Source organism: Barbatula barbatula, assembly GCF_947034865.1.
Source record: "Barbatula barbatula genome assembly, chromosome: 25".
Lineage (NCBI taxonomy): Eukaryota > Metazoa > Chordata > Actinopteri > Cypriniformes > Nemacheilidae > Barbatula > Barbatula barbatula.
Window position 1 is genome coordinate 14,472,539 of NC_136788.1, and position 21,670 is coordinate 14,494,208.

General features: G+C 39.0%; 1 protein-coding gene across 1 annotated transcript in view; it reads left to right on the forward strand.

Annotated features, from left to right (window-relative positions):
• Positions 1-21,670, forward strand: part of furinb (furin (paired basic amino acid cleaving enzyme) b) — a 53,696-nt gene that overhangs the window by 12,336 nt on the left and 19,690 nt on the right. The window contains exons 3-6 of the mRNA XM_079450768.1: positions 13,329-13,427; positions 16,285-16,380; positions 17,807-17,935; positions 18,220-18,296. Of these exons, the coding sequence (XP_079306894.1) occupies positions 13,329-13,427; positions 16,285-16,380; positions 17,807-17,935; positions 18,220-18,296 (401 nt within the window). The remainder of the gene's footprint in view (positions 1-13,328; positions 13,428-16,284; positions 16,381-17,806; positions 17,936-18,219; positions 18,297-21,670) is intronic.

Sequence of the window (21,670 nt, forward strand, 5' to 3'; positions counted from 1 at the left end):
GCAATTTAACAGCTAAATTAACAATAAGTGAACAGAACCATACGTAATGTATTTGTATTTATACGCGCCAGTGGAACAATACATCTTAATTGTAGTTACAAATAGTGATGAATGGGTATAAGGTTTGGTAGCATTTTATTTTTTAAATCAAAGCATAAAAGATTCATAAAAAATATTGTGTGGACTTGCTGATGAATAGTAAATGAATCCCTGAAACACAGCTCAAAATGTATTCAGATAAATTCCTAACACTATCAGCATTTGTAGTTCTGAGGTTTAAATTATACATTCTATTGAAACACATTGGTTTCAATGTGCTCATGCTGACAGATGACCAGGTGTGAAACTGCTGCAGTCTTTTGAAAGCTAAATGGCTAATTAAATATTTCATTTAAAGCATTGAAGTCTTCTCTGTGTTTGTTAATTTTCCTACCAAATGTTTGTTATTAACTAACTATATAATATTCATAATGATACAAATGTTATTAATATAATAATATTGAGAGAGAAAATAAGCTCTTTGCTCTGGGGTACAACAGCAGTAGTTAGAGAAACTGCCCCAAGCTGCTTTTGAACGTGGGCGCTTGTTCATGGTACAGTGATCTCACTTTAGAGAATCTCTCCCAGAGCTTGCAAAGAAATAGTCCCTCATCAATCCATGCACGCGTTTTTTGTGGACTGTTAAATGCAATCACATTCTCCCAAAAATACAGAAAACATGTCTATCAAGGCTTTTCTTGAAAAGACTGTCAGCCGTACACTTATGACGGAGAAAGTCTCCATAGAAACATGAAGTGTTAGAGGACACTTTCAGTCTTATTACAGCTCAGCCATGTGAGAAATCCCTCTAGAGCGGTCGTCTTTCAACTACAAGGCATTTCACAGAGCAAGAGAGACTGAAATAAATGCACTGGCTGGTTATTATGGTCATTACCTCTGCTGTAAAAGCAGTCATGATAAGCACCAAAGCTTTGGGGAAGATTTCCGTTTCTCTGTTGCAACAAATTCTGTGAAACTGAGGTGGGATTTACTTTTTCTAGAGATCCAAGGGATGGATTGCATGACAAATTATAGTGGAATTTTGGGGCATCTGTTAACGGATCTCATGTTTTATTTGCACTGAGTCCCTTAGAAACATAATGGTTTTTTTTAAATGTCTTGTAGGCTTTTAGTGTTTCATAGATTGATTTAAAATGTGAACTTGGGTTCATATAGAGCTGTGTGGTCTGATTTAGGACTTGTGTTTGCTGGGCAAGCTGGTTATTCTCAGCCCTCATTGTTTAGGGCTACACATTAAGAGCATTTGTGACTAAATATTGATGATAGACTTTGACCTGGTCGACTAGCTACTTTTTTATAAATAAAAATGTCTTTTTGCATTCAATTTGTGTTGTTTTAGCACTTGGTTAGGGTTGGGTCTATCCATCATATTCTTTGCAACTGCAAAGCAACATCTTGCCAACCATACCATTCATGATAGAACTCCTTTACAGATTATCTTTGGAAAACCTAAACATCTTTGCGTTATACTGTTTATGGTATTGTTTGATATTAGTGTTTGTGTGTATTTTTAACACCAGTCCGGTTTCTTTCAAAAGTCCGGCACAGGTTGTACAAACAGGCTGGGGCAAGACAGACTTTCCTAACTCTTTCATGCTGAGCTAGTTTTCTGCAGGTCCACAGAGGGAGAAAAAGAGAGAGTCTGGTTGAAAGAGGGCGAGAGAACGGATGAAAACCTTCTTCTCCTTAGTAAAAAATATCTTTGAAATGGCTTACACTAAAGTGAGAAGGATGTGGCCCTCTCTCTATATCAGTCCCACAAATACACGGATGAGCATTTCTTCGACTGGCTGGTCTACTGAGAGAATGCTGTCTGCTACTTTGAGATTTTTTCTTTTGACTGTGTATATGCTTATCAACATGTCCCACCAATAGGAGAAAGTCAGACACAGACTGCTTAAGATCAGAGCTAGTGTCTTCCACAGCGAGTATCAAAAGTGAGGTTTAAATCGTACGGTTTCATACAAATTCACAGTGGAGTTCATTAACAAGTAATTTATATAATCTGACACTATTAATATAATGTAAAGGCGCAGACTTTGCTGTCATCATCTTAATTAGAGTCGCCACCTCAACGGCACAGAGCAGAGCGTTTTAAAAAAAATTCATATCATTCAAATTGGCACGACTCTGTTGTGGAACATAATTTCAAAGCCTCCAATCTAGTTAACCTCTTGATGGCAGCCTTCAGTCCTTATTGTACATTACAGGTTATACATTCAACAAAACATCAGGGTTTCTTTAAAATCAAACACATACACACACACACACACACAAAACTGTGAGGTTTAAAAGAAACAAGCTGCTGTGGAGAAACGGTGGGCTTTAGTGACCTTTGGTTGCGGACATCTGAGCTTTATTGATTTGTTACTGAAGCTCCTGGTGTCAGATGGTGAATCGCACAGGGAATGAATGATTTTCAAAACCGTCTTGTGTAGATGATGATTCAGAGTATGGTTAATTCATAGATGATTCAGAGAAAAACGGGTAATGGCACTCTTGATAGACAGATAAATATTTTCTGTAAAAGTATTACTATTAAGCCGATATGATGAATAATCCATTTTGAGAGTTTAACGGGATAGGTCACCCTAAAATGAAAATTCGGTCATCATTTAGTAACCCTCAAATTACTTTCTTACTTACGCAAGAGAAGATATTTTAAAGAACGTCAGTGTAACATGGTTCAATAAAAGGAAGGAAGGAGGCGGGAACTGGCGAACAACTTTTAATGAATTAAACAAACAACAAACCGAAAGTAACATGACCACACAAACATAACAAAACAGAACATGCCGCTCTGAGGCCCTTCCACAGATCTAAAGAATGGGCCAGTTAAAACGCCGTCAAGGGTCTTGCAGACCAATGATTTTACGGCAATATTAATGTTAATCAAAAAAATGACATCATGTTATTTAGTCTCTAATCTCGCTCCTAAAGGCATGCCAATTTGCTCCATGCTGATTATTAATTTGATAAAACGTGAATATGAAAATTAGAGGTAAAATTGTTGTGATCAAGTGGCACTTGGATTAAAGGAATAGTTCAGACAAAATATTTTCCCCATTGACTTTCAATAGTAGGAATAAAACGTACTATAAGCAAGTCAATAGGGACCGTTTTTGAGTGACCTATTCCTTTTAAAAGTTGAAGAATCTCTGGTTTAGATTTAATGTAGACGTAAAGCACTTCAACGAAACGCCTTATTAGTCAACATCAGAATGGAATAAAGTCTTTGTCTGTCAGCCCTGAAAGAGCGAGAGAGCAGGAAGAAATTGCTTCATGAATTCAAAAATGGTGCTGTGATTCAGTCAGTATAGCTAAGCATCTCCTCATCTCTTTATTGAAAATCTGACCTGCTTAAGGGAGCAGTGATGTCTGTTAGCGCTGATCTGGAGTCAGTGTTGACATCAGTCTTATAGTGTCATTCAGCTGGATTTGGGAAGGAAAAGCTGCACCTAAATCTAAAATGCTGTAAATAGTTGATGCTTGATTCCACCAGGTAAGATGAAGAGATCTATAAGGTTTTGTTTTTGTGCAGCATATTTCTGAATGGAACAATGAGAAATTGACCAAGTTTTATACATTAGAAAACGTAACTGAATTCATATTTCAAATATAATTGAAATATCCCACACTAGATATTATCTGGCACATTAGGTTGAGCATTTTCAAATGGTTAGGCGGGGGTCATGGTGAGGTTGCATGCAGAATGGCTGAATGAGTTGAGTTGGCAAGTATACTACTCTGAATAAAAAGACAATGAGGTTTTGTGGATTTAATGGACATGTGCAACGAAGGCCATGACAACCCCATAAAGAACACCGTTTGGGACAAGGCCGGTATGAATAAATGAACTCGCAATAGAGTACCTATTTATTGATTTGTCCTTGAGCGCATTCTTTTTTATATTATCAAGACAGACCTGTTGATGAACGTTAAAAGCCTTGATAAAGGTCTTTTTGGGGTGATGCTACTGTATATTCCTTTCATGTGGAAATCACTAATGGTAGACCCGCTTGATATAATGATTGGTTCCAGATTAGTGCAGTCACCGCTTTCAGCAGGGATGCAGAAGACAGTGAAGATCTCACCGTTGCACTGATCATTTCAATGAATCAAAAGCAGTTTTTAATGACAGTAATAACGGCATCTTATGAATAATACATTGCGAGATTTGCACGCACGTATGCGTGTGTTTGTGGGCATCCAAACCTCCCTCACATCTGAATAACGCCGAGCAGAGTGCTAATGATATCGCCGGTGTGTACTCGTGTGTTTGCATAGTGTATCAAACTTTGAATCTTTTTCTCCGTGTCATTAGTTCTGTCTCTGATTCTGAGGTAATGACCCTTTTCCCCTTGACAGTGGTCTGACTTTGTGACTCTTTCATGCTCTCTCATTCTTTCATTTCCATTTGATTGTGCGGTGTTGGCCATGACCTTGGATGATACCAATGCCCTTGAAGTGACTAAAAATGGTTTTGGAGATTCATTCAACCAGATTGAATTTGCTGCTAACTGGAAAATCGAAGGATTTTGTGATTTATGTTGTCTTCTGTTTTGTTGTGTGATGTCGGTACTGGGATGTCACTTCAAAATAGTAGTGGCTTGTGGAATTTTAAAGTATTGCCATTATAAAATTGACTGTAATTGAAAATAATGGTTGACTGTATTTCCAGTAAGGCAAATAGATCTCTTATAGTTTTGTAATGCATTCTTTTGTTTTGTTAAAATTTGATTGAATATTATTTATGTTATTATTTAAGTCTATTTAATTTTAATAATATGTTAAAAAATGTAATGTTAAGTAATATACTTAGTGTATTTTATTCTTTTATTTAGTCGATTGCTATCACAAAATTGTTAGCAATATCATTTTAGAATGGACAGAAGTACCAGTTCTTAACATTCCTAGTCATATCTACGAGGTATACATTTTAATTATTCCTCCTTTCATTCTAAATTATTTCCCATTTCCTAGTCAAAACACATTTTTAAGGTCGTAAATTAACTTGCTCTCTGCAATTTCTAACCGTTATTCACAAACGTTCTTGCTGTTACAATCACGTCGGGGCATTCAGTGACATTCAGGTTCAGTGTTATGGATAACCAATCAAACTTGCCCGATGAATTTATTGCCTTAAATGACACAGATAATTGGGTGAAAAGGAATTGAATCTTGATCGTGTTGGCTACCTCCAATCAGCCGATCTGGGGTCAGGTGAGGGTAAAAGCAACCGTGATGTTTTGTGATGGCCTCATTTTTTTTGCTCCCAGGGAGCTCATTATCAAACAAGAATTTTGCTGTAGTGACACGGCATGCCTGTCGATTTGATTCACACAGGGACAAGTGAGTTTTGGGGATGGATGATCACAGAGGAAATTCTCTGGTGTGTGTGTGTGTGTGAGCGTGTTCTCTATGATTGCATGCAGGTGTGTGTGTGTAGTAACAGAAGTAAAAACTATTGAAAAAAGGTAAAAAGCTTATGGACTGTATAAAAGAAAAGGTAATAGAGTAGAGTTTATATTGTGTTTGTGTTACAAGAATAAAACACTAAAAGCGCTATTACTCTGTAAAAGCTTTTTGGTATTGCAATCTATATCAGCCAACAAAAAAATCTTCTGGTGAGATGAACTGATGTTTTATGGAGGAAAAGAGGAAGAAGTAAGAAAAGAATGAATCCTTTATGTAGGAGTATGCGATATTAAAAAATATTTGTATCAGCGTTTTCCTGTTGCTCAGTTGTTAAAGCATAACAGTAGCAACGATAGCAAACGTCATTTTTTTATTTAGCTCATTGAGTGTGTTTACATGCACAAAATAAATGGATATCTATCAAAATCAGCTTAAAGAGAAACCTGTTTTCACGTGTTTACATGCAGTAATAAACCGGCCAAGCAGATAATCGTGTTTACATGGAAGTTTGAGACTTGCTGGGTTTCTCGCAATGACGTCATCGTCGATAGTCTGTTTAGTAATTAAGAATGCAGCGGGAAAACGGTCAGAAGTTGTATTTTTATGTCTCTTCTGTGACAAGTTTTATGTCTCTTCTGTGAAATACTAGTACTGTATGTGTTGGTGCGTGTTTTATGGAGTGTTTTGTGTGTGTGTGTGTGTGTGTGTGTGTCTGTGTCTGTCTTCTGTGTTTTACATGACTTACACGCTATCAGCTTATAAATCATAGTAGGAGTAAGACTGTGCATATAAACGCACTCATTGACCGACTGGAGCTTTGAATTGAAGCATCATATGCATATCATATGGCCAATGATTCTTGCCTATCAAACGTTTGATTTGTTTTTATTTAAATTCACATAAAAATATACTTGATCAAAAAACATAATTTTAAATAAATGAGGCATTTCTTTTTTTATTTGACCAAAATAAAATCTACCCAACAGTACTTTGGAGATAATTGGCTGAATTTGATTCTGAACAAGCACACGTAGGAAAGCCTGCCAGTTTAAGGTGGGTAAGGTTTAACAAGGGTCAGTTCAGTGCACTTTTTTAATAAGCTGTACAATTTTTTCCCGGACCTTAAAGTAATTGGAACACACTCCCCCATTACACCATTTGCTACAGCTACAACAATTCAAAAGCACATTTTGTTTGGTTTGTGTGTCTGCTGTGTCCCACCAGGTAGCCCCGCCCGCCTGCCTGCCTTCCAAACTCATTATCTGCATTGTGAGTTGTTATGGATTATTTACGGAATCGAAACAAAATTTGCAGATGATTCCAAATGCTATCTTTAAATTTATTTACAAATCAAGGATATCCTTACAAGGCTTTCATTGTTCCAAAATGTTGTTGTTTATTATTCCAGATGGTATACAGCATATCCCTAGCTGAATAAATCTGTATAAATAAAAATAAATAAGGAAAAAGCATGAGAAAAAAACATCTGTGCCTGTTTTATTGTATAGTCACATCAGATGACCCAGATGTCGTGTCTGGGGAATGTAAAGATATGTTAAAATTCAAATCCTCTGTTTTCATTTTTTAAAGTGCCCTATCATCTGGAAGCAATGAAAACGTTGTTAGCAGAATGTTAGTACATGGCCCCGGCTGTTACACACCTATCTGCTTTAATTTCTCGCCATCCTTTATCTCTCCACTTCTTTCCCTGTTTTGTTCATTCAAATATTATCAAAGAAAAGCTTCATGGTTGAATAAGGTCAAATGAAATTCGTTTTTATCCCAGTTAGACTAATGCTTTCCCCCGTGACTGCAAAGCTGGGGCTGAAATGCTGCTCTGTCAACTCTGTCAGACACTATAGAACTGCTCTCAGATCTGTGTGTGTATGACGGGGGAAACATGAGAAACGCTGCCAGCAGATTAATATTCTATGCATCGTCGGACCGGAGGAAAAATGCAGTGTATACTAATTTAGCTAACGTATTGTTTTAGCCCACTGGGAGATTTAAAACTTAACATTCAGCCAGATAGATCCTCTTGAAGGTAAATACAGTCCCAGTTATGCAGCTTATAGTATTCCTGGTTTATTTTTATATACAGTAGCTTACTGTAATACTGCAGTCAAAGCAACATGAATGCAAATGTAAAACAAAAGAGACACACCGACCCTTAAACTAAAGTGCATCTATAGACAATGAAACCTTGTCAATACACAGGACTCATGTTATTCCTCCAACTTAGGGCTGGGCTGTATTAAATACATGTACTGTATTGTAAATCATGCTTTGTAGCATGTGATCCTGGACAACAAGGGTACATGGGTAGGATTTATCTACGGTAGGAAATTAACAAAATATCTTCATGAAACATGATCTCTACTTAATATCCAAATGATTTTTGGCATAAAATAAAAAATGATCATTTTGACCAATACAATGTTTTGGCTATTACTACAAATGTTCTTGTGCAGATAGTAACATGTTTGATAAAAATATATCCATTTGAGAGACAAGTTCAGGATAGTTTGAGAAATCATGACGCATAAACTGCTCAAAACATTGTGTTGAAAGAACAGAAACCAAAGGTACACAGCCAAAATCCTTGCTCACCCAGGGCTCTAACTCCCTTTGTTCATTAAAAACCAAAGTTTAAGAAGGATACTTGATAAGATTCCTATTGATTGAAGGTCATTTGTGGAACATTTCTATATTCTTGAGGTGTGTCACCTTTTCTGAATTTAATTTAGCTGTGAACATCAATAGCCCAACGTCAGCTCCATCGCTTACTGTGGAGCCCAGTGGGGCATCAAAAGCTGTTTTGATAATTTCCCAGAATTCTTTTGGCACATGTTCCTGCATCTAACATGAATCTATTCATTACTACTCACTGCTCTGGCAATTATGAAAAATAGATTTGTATTGACTCGTGTATTATGCACACCAATTATGCAACTGTACCGATGATGCAGTGAGTCACATGATCAATAGCTGTCGCATGTTTTTTCATGAGACGCAGCATTCGGTATTCAAGCTGGTTGTATAATTAAAAAAGTAGCTTAATGCAGTGAAAACATTTCAACTTTGACTTGATAAACATGAAGCTGCTCATTTGAAAATCAATGTAGTGAAACAAAATAGTGAAAGAGAATGCTTGTGAGTTTTCGAATACAATTTCAAGAAATGTTGCCAGTGTAATAAGTCAAATGCAGAAGTAAAACTAATTCAACTTTTTGCAATACTCTCTTTATCTCCTTCTCGATTTCATTTATTTTTATGTGAGCTAGGGTTCCTTGCTGTGCGTTTAATGAGGTTTTTCTGTGTGTCTGTAATTGTAGGTGAATTTTTAGATGGGGAAACAGTAGTCTTAGCTTTGAATGGCACACCCACAAAACATGAAAAAGTTAATTTAGGCTACAGACTGTTTGATGCAAAGTCCCTTTGAGGCGTGTCCATTTGGTGGCCTTGTTGGTAACACCCCTGAGCTCCCCTGATATTTCTAAGCATAATAGTACAATCCTTATCAACTTAAATAAAGAATTTCATTGTTTTTTAGATGAAACAAAAAGCTGCATTTTGTAATATTTGGAGTTGCCAAAGTTTGCCAATGTTGGAGTTTTGTTTGAGACAGTTATTAAGTATACTAGATAACAGTTTACATAAGACACAGAAATCATCATCTCTGAAATAGAGGGACAGAAAACCAGATTAAGTTCTATTTTTAAGTTTAATGTTGATTATTTTTTCCAAAGTTCAAAATTCTGTCTGTGCCTTATAGACGGACAGTACTCCGACATTGGCAACAGTCGTAAAATGGAAAGTAAAATTTTGCTGTATTGAAATTAAACATCAAACCAAGTTTGATAAGGATAACATCCCCTATGCAAAGCTTCCTCTCCAGTATTACCATATGAACTACACCAGTATTGTCATGGTTCTGTCCCATCTTATCTAGCTTTTCTTGATTTAGGGGCAGAACCTCTTGTTTTGTGTGTAGAGAGAGACACGTTATTGTGATCATGACATAACATGTGTTAGGATTCTGTCCTTCCTGTCTCGAGCTTTCAAGCTCCCTGGGCAGAGTCATGACATTGCCACGTCTTTCGGGTTTCTGTTGTGTTATGTGTGGAGACATGTGGCTTTATGTGGTTACTTGATGCCACGTGTCTTCCTGTTATGTCTCTCAGCCCCACCCTCCTATCTCCTGTAATTTCATGAGGGTTTCATTCCCATCGTCTGTTTTGTGTTTCACCTTCGTTAGGATTTTAGTCCCATCACCTGGTTAGTTGTTTCACTCGTTATGGTTTCATTCCAATCACCTGTCACCACTCTCCCCATGTAATCACTCCTCGTTAGTGTCTCCCTTTATATAGTCTCAGTTTCGCTCTGTTCAGTGTTGGTGCATTATCTTTTGTCTGATGTTAGTGTTTGCTATCAACGCTCACGGTAGTATCCCCGTTTCTCGTCTTGTTGGACTACCCTGTTTCCTGTTTCAGTTTTGTGAACATTTTGTTTCTAGTGTTTTTTTTTTCTAGTGTGTTTTTGTTCTTGTTTTTCCCCATTGTGGGTCTTTTATTTAATAAACATTTATACTTAACCCCTCGTCTGCCTGCATCTGGGTTCTGTCCAAAACCATTTTGTGACAACATGCGCTCGTCTTTGGCACCGACCCTCTGGTTCTCTTTTTAGCTTCCCTTCAGTGTTTAATTCCCAACACCAGTCCCTTGTTTATTACCCTTTGTTAGTTCGCCTATATTATGCCCTTATGCCCTTGTGTCTTCTGCGGTCCATTGCTGTTGTGTCATATTGCACCCGGTCTTGAAGACGATTATATTTCCTGGCTGTAAGTCCAGTGTTGTTTAGTCTAGTGTTAGTTAGTCTACGTTCCTGTTTGCTTGTCTTATTATCCCTTGTGATTATTGTTTTGCCCCCTCGTGTGTCTCTTGGTTTAGTGTTCTGTGTTAAATCAATCTTCTTTTGTTAACCACTTCACCGCTGCCTGCACTTGGGTTCTCTCTGTGTCTAAACCTTGTCAAGCATTGAGAAACCTGGATAGAGCCAGTGATAACCAAGACCATATACAACTGTAAAACAGCCTGTTTTATTTTAAGGGTTTGTGGGCGTGCGTGTTTCATAGGTGTTTAAACTGCTGCCGTTCCCTTTCCCAGCACTACGCATACGCTTGATGTCTTTTTACCTTATACACCCAGTGTAGGTCATGATGTTCTCTAATAATCAGCTGATGAATTAATTCTGGTGTTTTAAATAAGGGAGACATGTTAAATGTGCAATGCTGAGGGGAGAGTTGAGATGCTCAAGGGAAGGTTCACACACAAAAATCAGCAGACCATAAACTCCCATCTGAGTTTACTGTGCTTTAGTAGACTGTCCATTTAAAACATCCTCACTATTACTCAGTATGTGAGTATCCACATGAACAGAGTCACAGAGAACAGTAAATTAGTTATTTTAGATATCTGGCCCGTGAGTTTATGAATTATACAATCATGCCAAAAAGAGGAATGATGTTCACATTCACTTCTGCTGTAAATCAAAGTTAGCTTTCTATTTTTCTGTCTCTCTTTCCATCTTCATCGTTCCTATTTCTCTTTCGACCTGCAGGTTTACACTTACAAGCTTATACACCAAGGTTTAATATTAAAATCTGACTAAGTAAAAGTTATTCAGAGCAAATACAGAGGATAAAATGAGTGAGATTCAGTGTATGTGTTAGTACTGTGATTCATCTGACGGCACATACGGTGTGATGTGATTGGAACAGTTAAAGTTAGCATCTGGTCTCAATAAAACATTTCACAGTTTAGAACGTGATACAGGACCCCCACAGACCCTGTCTACGTTGAGCTTATTTTGTGGTTATTTATCATTTATTTAGAAGTGTATGTATAACTTTTTTGCAATTTACACTCCCAATGTCATATACATCAAGTGAGTCAGACTGCTCTGAGGGAGTTAGTGAGCAATAGTTACTATTTCAAACTCTTTTGGAATCTGTTCGACAGATTTATTAAAGTAAGCAGCTAATTCAAGTGTTACTTAATTGGACAACATGTTTGTTTTCACAACACAATCGAAATATGTTGTCTAGTTATTTTCTTGGTATTATTTTGTGGTTCTCAGTCTTTTTATCTCTTCACATTCGATGCAGACAGCCAACTCACAAGTTAGAAGGAAATGCAATTTATTTTGCCACGGTGTTGAGGATGTTGCAGCACAGCAAATGCCGTTTGACACGCAAAAAGAGTTAAGAGCTTTGAAAACATTGCTTATATAATTTGGTCTTTTCAGAATTTGATGACAGATGTGTTCATATTAAAATATCTGACTTTAATATCTTGGAAAATGTGAGCAGTTTGTGACACATTTTCCATCTGAAAACTGAAAAAAAATCCCACAATGCATTGCGCTGAGCACAGCAAAAAGCCAGACGTTGATAAACTATGAATTTCATTCAATACTGAAAAGTGTCAATCAAAAATCGTGCAGTATAACCAAACTAGGATTTCTCTACCCACTGTGTATTTTTAAGCATATTGCAGTATTGCAATGTTGGCTTAGCATGCTAGCGTCAAATTGTATTGGTTCAACATTAAATGTAATCACTGTTACACAAGTCCTCACATTCTAAGCTGTGCTGATCCTGCTCTGTAACACAAAAACTTAAACCTTAAGAAAACCCACTTGAGCCAGCTAATTACAGAGGTTACTTCAAAATTACGGTCAGGTGTGATAGAGTGTCATTGAAACCAAACTTCCAGGAACGCTGATCTACAGGAGCGGACAGGTAGATGATGGCAGTGGAGGTCATGCTATTGATCACAAGGAGACAGTCAGAGGATATCGAGTAAAAAGGAGACGGAGGCAGCATAGGAAGCAGAGAGACTGTCTGCAGTGAAGTGTCAGGGGAAAAGAAGCCCAGCAGGGATGCTTTTTGATAAATGAACGTCATTTTAGAGGATGGAGACACTTTACTGTTTAGTGGCGAATCCATTCAGTGAAGCACATTTCCACTGACGTCATTTGGAATAGGTGAACATTGCTGTGAGTTATTTGTGTAGTTCGAAGTGAGCAGAAGTTTTTTTTCCGTGTTCTGCAATGAAAAACACAAGATGAGTAATGATAGAGGCATGATTTTGTCCAAATATTCCCTCTCTAACAATCACAAGCTCAAAGAACACAGGGCTGCGAGCCGCCCAGCAGAGCGACGTGTCTACCCACACATTAGCGTGTGGCATGAGGCGGACAAGAAGCAGTGAGATTTCTGCGTTTTATGTGCTGGTTTACAGAGCTGAAACACATGACAACAAAATCACAGCTTCCCTGGATGAAAATTCATGGAAACTGGAGTCAGATCTCTAGAACGCTCTCTTTTCATCTCCATCCTCCTTTTGGTCTGCACCAGACATTTTAGTCCTAACCCTTTTGATGTGCGTGTTTGCCGTACCGCCAGTCTTCTACAAAGAAATTCAAGTAAAATGCATAACACGTGTCAGCATGCGTCTGGGTCATGAAAGTGATCATTCTTTTATTATTTTCACTGACTGTTTCTCAATGTGGGAATGTCTGAGATGTGTTTGTTTTCGGATTGGTCGCAGATATTGTATTAGGACTGTGATAGAGATGAATTCACCCGGCTGTGCCTCGTGATCGTGTGGGTCTGTGTGAGGTGTGTTAGAAAGAGAGATGGCCAGATCTGTGTGCAGGTGCTGGAGTTAATGAGGGTGTTTCCCTCTGGAGCGTAAGACCAGATGACCTTGTGCATTGGGTAGGACGGGGCTCTTTTGGAACAGCACTTTAATATATCACCTCTCTTTGTGTGTGCGTCTCCACAGGTGTTCGGGGACTACTATCATTTCCAGCACAGGGGCGTGGTGAAGAGATCTTTGTTCAGCCATCGCGGAGTTCACATCCGACTACACACCGAGCCACAGGTAAGGTTTAATCACCAATACACAACGATTGGAGACAAGAAAGGGGGGAATAGCCAGTCCTAAGCTTCAAATGGTCGACTGGCCGTATTATTGCCATATGTGCGTTTGTGCTGGAGTTTTTTAAGCTTGTGCGCATGTGTGTGTGGGTACTAAAGTGTAAGACCCTGGCTCAGCCGATAAGTTATCTGGAAGCAGCAGAGGCGTCCCGAGCGACTGCAAATTTGGGCCGCTGGCTGCGGGCTTCCATAGATCTCCTACTGACAAGCCTCTTATCTTCACTCTCTGAAGCTTCAGCCGCTAGTTAAAACCCACTGCACTCTCCAGAGATCCAACTACACGCCTAATACTGATGCCCTCCCAGACCCCACCTGCCCACCAGACGCTGGCAAAAGACATCGTATGACTCCAAACACAGAAATGTGACAGGAGAGAATGAGAGGCAGAAAGACAACAGTGAAGAGACAAGCCGGATTATTTCTCCCCAGCGTGCTAGCCTCTATTTATGCGATGCTAACAGAATCAGGGTCCTGCTCTGGATCCATTTTGTATCGCATCGGGTCAGACGTTCTTGCTGGTACTTCAATTTTTGTGCAAGCCCCACACATACAAAACACACGTACACAACGCACAGCCTGCTCTGCATGCCGAGGTCAGCGGGGTTTATGCCAAAGTAGCAGATTTCTGAAGGCAGCACATTCCCTCCAGCGACGTTTCAGAATTTGTGAAATGTAATGCAGGTCGCCTCTTTCGCTCCTTTGCCACAATTTAATTCGCCGGGAAAGTCAGTGTGGGCTTTTCTGCGGAACGGAGGGCAGCAAGACGTGACAGAAACAGGAAAATGAATTCTTCAAAATCTGACCCGGCCTTGCTGCACATTAGCTGTGTTCGGGATAAATTTAGCCCCGTGCATTTCAGAAAAACAAGGGCGTTAGGACGGTTTACTCAAAGGATTTTGAGCGTCTGGGGGTGTATGTGTGTGTGGTGATTGTGTGAATCACACTCGTCTTTTAAAAGAACATGCGCTGTGAAAGCTAAGCTTGCTGCTCAGAAGAGGAGAATAATAAAATGAACCACATTTTTACCCTGTGAAAGGATTAAGCTAATTGTTTTGCTGGTTTGATTGAAATACATCATATAGCAGGATGGTTTCTTACAGGGGATTGTGTAGACCGCCTTCCCAAAAACCATGTTTGTTTTTCACAAAGAAATAATGGATCTGCTTAATCACAAGCAGGCACATCAAGCATTTATTTTGTAAGTTGCACCGTATGTTGTGCCCTGTTTTGCATGCTGTGGGTTCTTAAAGGTTGCATCTCATGTAGCCTATGTGATAATTTAGTCATGAAAGAATATGTTGCATCGCAATAAAGATTGTGAGTCTTTAAAAAAAACACGCAGACACAGCATTTTATTCTTGTATTACCACCAAGCCACCAACCCATCCATTAACCACCAAGAGATAGTCCATTGTCTTCCTACAGGCACCAAAATGGAAAAAAGTGTAAATTACAACCTCCAGTCACATGTAATTATGTAAACATGGCTTTGCGCTGAAGCACCTGATGTTCTGGTGCTTCTAAACTGTTAGAATTAGGTTTTCTGTAACGGTGATCCGAGGGTTGTTTTCTTTGGGAGGCTTGTAGACTTGGCTTGTTTGTGAATTTCAAGGCAAAAGTAATGAGCAGGAGGGGAGAGGTAGGATAATGAGAACAAGATCAACTGTAGGCCCTCTGGTTGTCCCCATGAAGTGAAAAAATGATCCCTGTATAGGAACCAGGAGCCCCGTGGACCTTTGACTTCATTATAAACAATTGTTTTGCAGGGAATGCATTCGAGGTGTCTATACATCTCTACCTGATTAGATTTTACACCGTGCTTTCGAATACCTCTAGGTTAGTGTAATTGCTAGTGTTTGTGCTGTGTCTCGCTTTTTTAAAATCATTTCTTGCAAAACTGCAATCTTGCATAGTTGAATAGACTTTTCTGTGTTTTAAGTGAGGTTTACTTACACAGCATCTTTGTTAAGATGCATCTCCTCTAATTCCTTTGGATAATAGAAAATCAAATATTGAAACATTTGTGAAAACAAAAGATGCACAATATTGTTATCACAACAGTAAGAATTTAAAGGGGTACATTTGTAAACGGCATAGCTGTAAAAAATAGGAATGTTGAGATTATTTAGATCTAATAGTAAAACTTGATATCAAGCAAACATGAGCGCAAACTAGGGCTGTGTAATGAATAATCGCATCCAGAATAAAAGTTTGTGCTTACTTAAAATATGTCTGTGTACTGTGTATATGAAGTTTGTATTTATAAACACCTACGCATACAGTACACAGCACACAGACATGTATTATGTAAACACCAAACGTTTATTCTGGATGTGATTAATCGCAATTAATCGTTTGACAGCATTAGCACAAACATGAGCAAGTTTTGTTAAACCCTTGAGGAAACGCACAAGATTACTAAGGGGAAATTGAGAAACAGGAAACAAGTACTCCATTAAATGTCATTGTTGAAAAGAGACACAACTGGGAAAGAAATAAACCAATCAAATTTGTGTTTTTTATTTGACAAACACCAATGAAGTACATGCACAGAAATGTGCACACGCAGAGTCAAACATGCAGAAACGCACTCATAGAACAAAGTGAAGTGCAATGACAGAGTAGATTGAATTACAATGTGCAGATCCGTGTGAAATCTGGGTATTTTTTGTGTGAAAATTAGCCGTGCAGTAAGAACATACATGCTATTTCAATATAGAAGATAGAGAGCAGTTTACTGAAATGTAGTGTTTGTTATTACCTCTAATGTGTGTATTTGTGTGATTATTCATTTTTCTTAGGTGATTTGGGCCGAGCAGCAGATTGCCAAGCGACGACACAAGAGAGACATTCATATCGAACCCACAGATCCAAAATTCCCTCAGCAGTGGTACCTGGTACGTGAACAGCATCTGTGTTTGTTTATTTTGCAGTTGTTATGAATTTAAAGTGTATCAAGTGCTTTTGCAGCGGGAAGCCATCTGCGCTTGATCTGTGAACGTTCTTAAATGGTTTCCTACACTAAATCCCCATACAGATACAAGTTCTGTTTAAACAGCTTTTAAGTGCAAGGCAACGTTAAATAAGAAATCTACCCTGTTTACTTTTTTAACATGTTTAAGTATGTGTGTGCGTGTGTGATGTTTAAGAAAAGAAAAAATTGCTTCAAGAATAACTTTCATTTTCTTATAAAAAACATAAATAATTGAATTATGTGTGTAGTTATGTGTGTGAAGACTTACACGAATGTGTGTGTTTGTTTTGGGTAAGCTGCCTTTAAAGCTCTATTCTTTATTCAGCCACCAAGCTTCAAGTTGAAAACATTAATATGTGAACTGAATGACCTAAGAGTTTTTTTCCGTGGGCCATAAACGACAACACAAACGCGAGAGCTGTCGTTGAGCATTAGCATACTAATCTGATAAAGTTTCATCTCGTCCGACGCCTCTTTTAAGCCACGTCTGTGTGTTTTGCTGTGTTAAACATCACACACGCACACACATACTTGGTGATTTTATAGTGAAGAATGGAGGTTGTATTATTGATGACAGGGGAATGAATGCTTTTTAAGTTGTTTACACAGACGAAGCAGCACAGAAAGACGACCGATTCGATTCTGTCGGTTTCTTTTTATGTGTGTTTTTTTTTGTGAGTGGAGAGAAGGTTGTAAAAGGGCCAGTTATCCAAAGATGTGCAAATTAAAGTTCTTCATTGTGTTTCACCATCCAATGTTCTCATTTTCATTTTATGTCCTAAGTTTAGTCGAAAGTATTTAGATGTGGCGTCATTACGAAGAAAAGCACGTCCAAAGAGCGAAAGAGACGTGAGAATGGTTTCGTTGTTGAGGGAATAGCTGTTGGGGAAAAAGGATAACACCTATTTGGGATGGTCCTGCCGACATGCTCCAATTTGGGAGAGAAAAATGTGTGGGCCATTGTGTGAACGGTCATCTTTCATTTGCTTTAGCTCCTGTCGCTGAACCTTCCTTTGTGACAAGGGTAAAATATTGCGTGTGCGTGTGTAGTTCTGTAGGTGGGTCTTCCCCCATTGGGAAGTCTTGGTCAAATTGTGTGTGACTTGGTTAACTTACCCCATCAAAACACCTCAGGGGCTTCATGTTTTACACAGCGTCCCCTGTCCTGCGCTTCTGTGCCACATTCAAGAGCTTTCCCAAGTCCAACATTTGCCTTTTCCTTGCTCAAGGGGGTGTCTCTTTATAAAAGCACTGAGGAATAATTTTCTCTCTTTCCAGAATTTTTCTTCCCAGCTTGGCTGTGAAACTGAATGTGAAATATGTCTAGTAAAATGTATTTTACCTTGCAGCTCAATCCCAGTCGTGGAGACCTGAATGTGAGGGAGGCTTGGGCTCAGGGATTTACGGGAAAAGGAGTGGTCGTGACCATTCTGGATGACGGCATCGAGAAAGATCACCCCGATCTTGCCACAAACTACGTGAGCTATCTACAACAATAAATCTCTCTTGGACAGCTGTGATCAATGCTCCAATGATAATGCCATAATTATAAATCTAGATATATTTAATTGTAAGATCAGACGGTGTTCCTCTGATAGAGACAGACTCAGTTAAAAGAATAGTGTCTTACTACATCTATGAAAAATTCTGTCTGTAGACGGCTCACTAGGTTTTGAAACGCATTGTGCATTCAAGCAACGCAAAAGAAACGGAATGTTGAGTGTCAAAATACAGACCTTCCTTTTCTCTGTTTTATTTCAAGGATCCAGATGCCAGTTATGATGTGAATGACAGAGACCCAGACCCTCAGCCCAGATACACACAGCTGAATGACAACAGGTAACACTCACTTGCCATCTCCAATCCAATCAGCACATCCACAGCGGGGTTGCCAGATTTGGCTGCAACAAAATGTCACATTGCAGAAGCTCTATGATTGTAAATATTTTAGAGGTTCTCGCAGGTAGACAAGCTTGAGAGAACCCAAAACTCAATTGGAGGAGAAAGAAAAACTCAGAGGGAAACCAGGCCTTACCAGGGGATTCCAATTCCCCTCTGGCATAGCTGCAGCCCCTGCACAAGCTCGACAGTGCTTGCAGAACAAGGCAAAATAAAACAAATTAGATTTAAGATTATCATTAATAATCTAATAGCGGCTGAAATTTTCAGTCGACGCGTCCTTCAGCTAACTGATTTAAGCTTTGATGTACTGACAGTAACTGCGACGCTGAGTGTTTTGTTCGGAGAATAAAGTGGTTGTGAGCCGCATCGTTCTGTGGTTTAATGCAGTCTGTGGAGCACCTGCCGCTCAGAGATGTGCGCTAGCGGCTCCTAAATACTCTCATGAAAAATGCATTTTATAGAAAATCTCATAACTGCACGGTGTTCCTACGTGCCGTCGGTTTCCCCAAGAGAGAGATTCCTCTCACTGTTTTATCCGACTGTATCGCTCTTTCTCGTAGTTTTATCTGTCGGACCATCATGTTGCAGTAATCAGTCGCCTATGACAGCGCGGTAGTAATTAGCCGTTCAGTGCTCCCCCTTCTCTATCTGTGTCTTTCAGTCTCCACAGCATTTTTTGCACCATTATGTTTGAAGAGGATTTTTGAAGGACCGTTGTGCGCTGGCCTATTTAGATGTTTCCGAGATTTGACAATCTACAATCTAGCAGTATTTTACTTGTTTTGCTCTCTGTCGTTCTTCTCCTCTCCCTTCATGAATCAGCTGTGATTAAATTCCCCCCATCGAAGACGTCTGGATTTTAGCTTGTTCTATTTGATAGACCCTCATCTATCTGTGGCCTTTCGCTGATTGCATTAAGCGTTATAAGGTCAGGTGTAATGGAGGGAGAACGGTTCCTTTCTTTTTAACGCCAGGACAATTTCATCTTCCCTGAATCCCAGAAGCCCACAGCCACGGTGCTAGATTGTTGAGGGGATTTGCCTCAAATCTGTCTCACCCTGGGCCTCCAGCCAAAACTGCTTTCTTTCTCGGTTTTTATTCCAGTGTGTAGAAGGATGCAGGAGGAAGTCTTCAATCTCGGAACAGTCTAGCTTACAAAGTTACGGAAGGAAATGTTCTTTAACGAATGTGTTAACACCACCAGTCTTGCATTAGCGCCTCTCCTACTGACATGTGGAAGTTACAGTCTTCACTCCTGCTAAGACCCATAGCAACTGCTAAAAGTGTACCTGCCATTCCGCGGCAACAGCGAAGCCCTAACAAGCATTCGTAACCCCCCCGGCCCGGCACCCAGACAAATGCATATTAAGATCAATCAGCTGAATGTGAAAAGAGCGGGGAAATCCATCGCCGTCGGGTCTCCCACACCTCGGCAACCCAGCGAACAGAAAGTGCTGCACATCTACTGTCAAGACCATTATCCTGAATTTAATCGGTTTGAGTCCGTGAAATGAGAGGTAAAATGCATGTCTGTGTCAAAAGTCAGAAATGGTGAGACAGTCTAAGAATACTGAACTTAGGAGGGAATTCTTCCTTATATATGGTTGTGGAGCAAAGAGCGATAAACATTATGGATCTGCAACAAAATTATGCATGGTGTTCAAAAATGGGCAGCCGAGACATTTTGGTCTTTTATTAAAAGCAAATTGATTTTCGGAGTCGTCTGTAAAATCTGATTTTAAGATGAATGGGCGCCTTAGATATCGAGCGAAGCACGTGGCTGAGTTATCAAATATTTGTATTGTGATTAAATGGGAGATGGTACCAGTGTTGGCAGGTTAGCGTTAACATCTTGGGATAACAAAACAAATGTTTTTGTGTGTAGCTTACGTATTGACATGCATTGGTGGTTGAGTAAGAGTACATGTCAGTTTCAGAGGCTTTTTATTGTTTAGTCAGGATGAGGGGTTGTCTACCTTTTTTTAGAAAACGTTTTCATTGTGTTGCTTTAGTCTTAAATCTTATTGTTTAAGGAATTGTTCTAATTTTTTCAAGCATTGATGTTGGTCTCACATGCTTATACAATATGAACATATCACAGTGATTGGCTTATGCTGTAATTCATTTGTAGAGTTATACAATCGAAATTGCATTGTTTAGATCTCTGACTTTGCAGACTTGGGTATCCTGGCAAAAGGTAGAACAAAATCTGGAAAGCAGGAGATTCCAGCAAGTTACCATGCGCCATCCATTGAATCTTACTGCTATCTGGAGGAGAGAATTGAGACATGAAGCATCTCATTGGCGTTTTTTCTTTCCTACAGGAAATCCTCCAGGTGCTAAAAATGATGCTCTGATCCGGAGACAGCTGCAGTTCTGAAAAATATTTACAGAGCTTTGCACCGGGACACAATTCGAAAATAAATCTACTGAGAAAGACAGAAGTAAACACAGAAACAGATAGACAACGTTTTGTTTACTTTCAAGGTTTTTCACATGTCCTTCATAATCTCTAATATCTGCAAATGCTGCTTACATGTTTTTGAAGAAGTCCGTACAGGCAGTGCAAGTGCCGCGACTGAAGAGGGTCGAAGAGAACAGCATATAGCAACAGTTGAATACACCTGCTGTCATCATTAAATGCGTACATTTCACCGATCCTCCGCATCTTCAGGAAACAAGGCTTTTAAACTAATTTCACCGGGTCTGGTTCATTTAGACGGCACTCTCTGCCAATGACGATTGGTGGTAAAGTGCCTATTCATTTTCAAATGGAGGTAGCAGAAATGTTTTGGCATCAAATGGCATAGATTGAAAGCTGGAAGGACAATAATGGTCTCTCTCTCTCTGCATTTCTGTTTGTATGTGTCTATGTCTGTCTTTGTGTTGTAGTTGTGATAAGTGAGAGGGAAATTTGCTTTTGGTGAGCTTTAGTTAGATAATTAGCAGTGCATCGCATGGGTTGTTTTCATCCTGCGGCGGACGTAAATGTTACCTGAAATCATGCTGTTTTGTTGAGGAAGATTTAGTTTTATATTATAAGCCTTAAAGGGATTGTTCAATGTAAATTCTGTCATCATTTACTCACCCTCAGGTTGTTCCTAAACGTGTATACATTTTGTTTTGTTTTGCTGAACACAAAGAAAATAATTTGTTACCAAACATATCTCATCCTCCATTTACTGTCATAGTAGAGAAAATAAATACTATACAGGTTTGACAGGACAAGAGGGTGAGTAAATGATGACAGAATTTAAATTTTTGGGTCATTATCCCTTTTTCACATGTTGGATGGTTAAATAAATGATTAA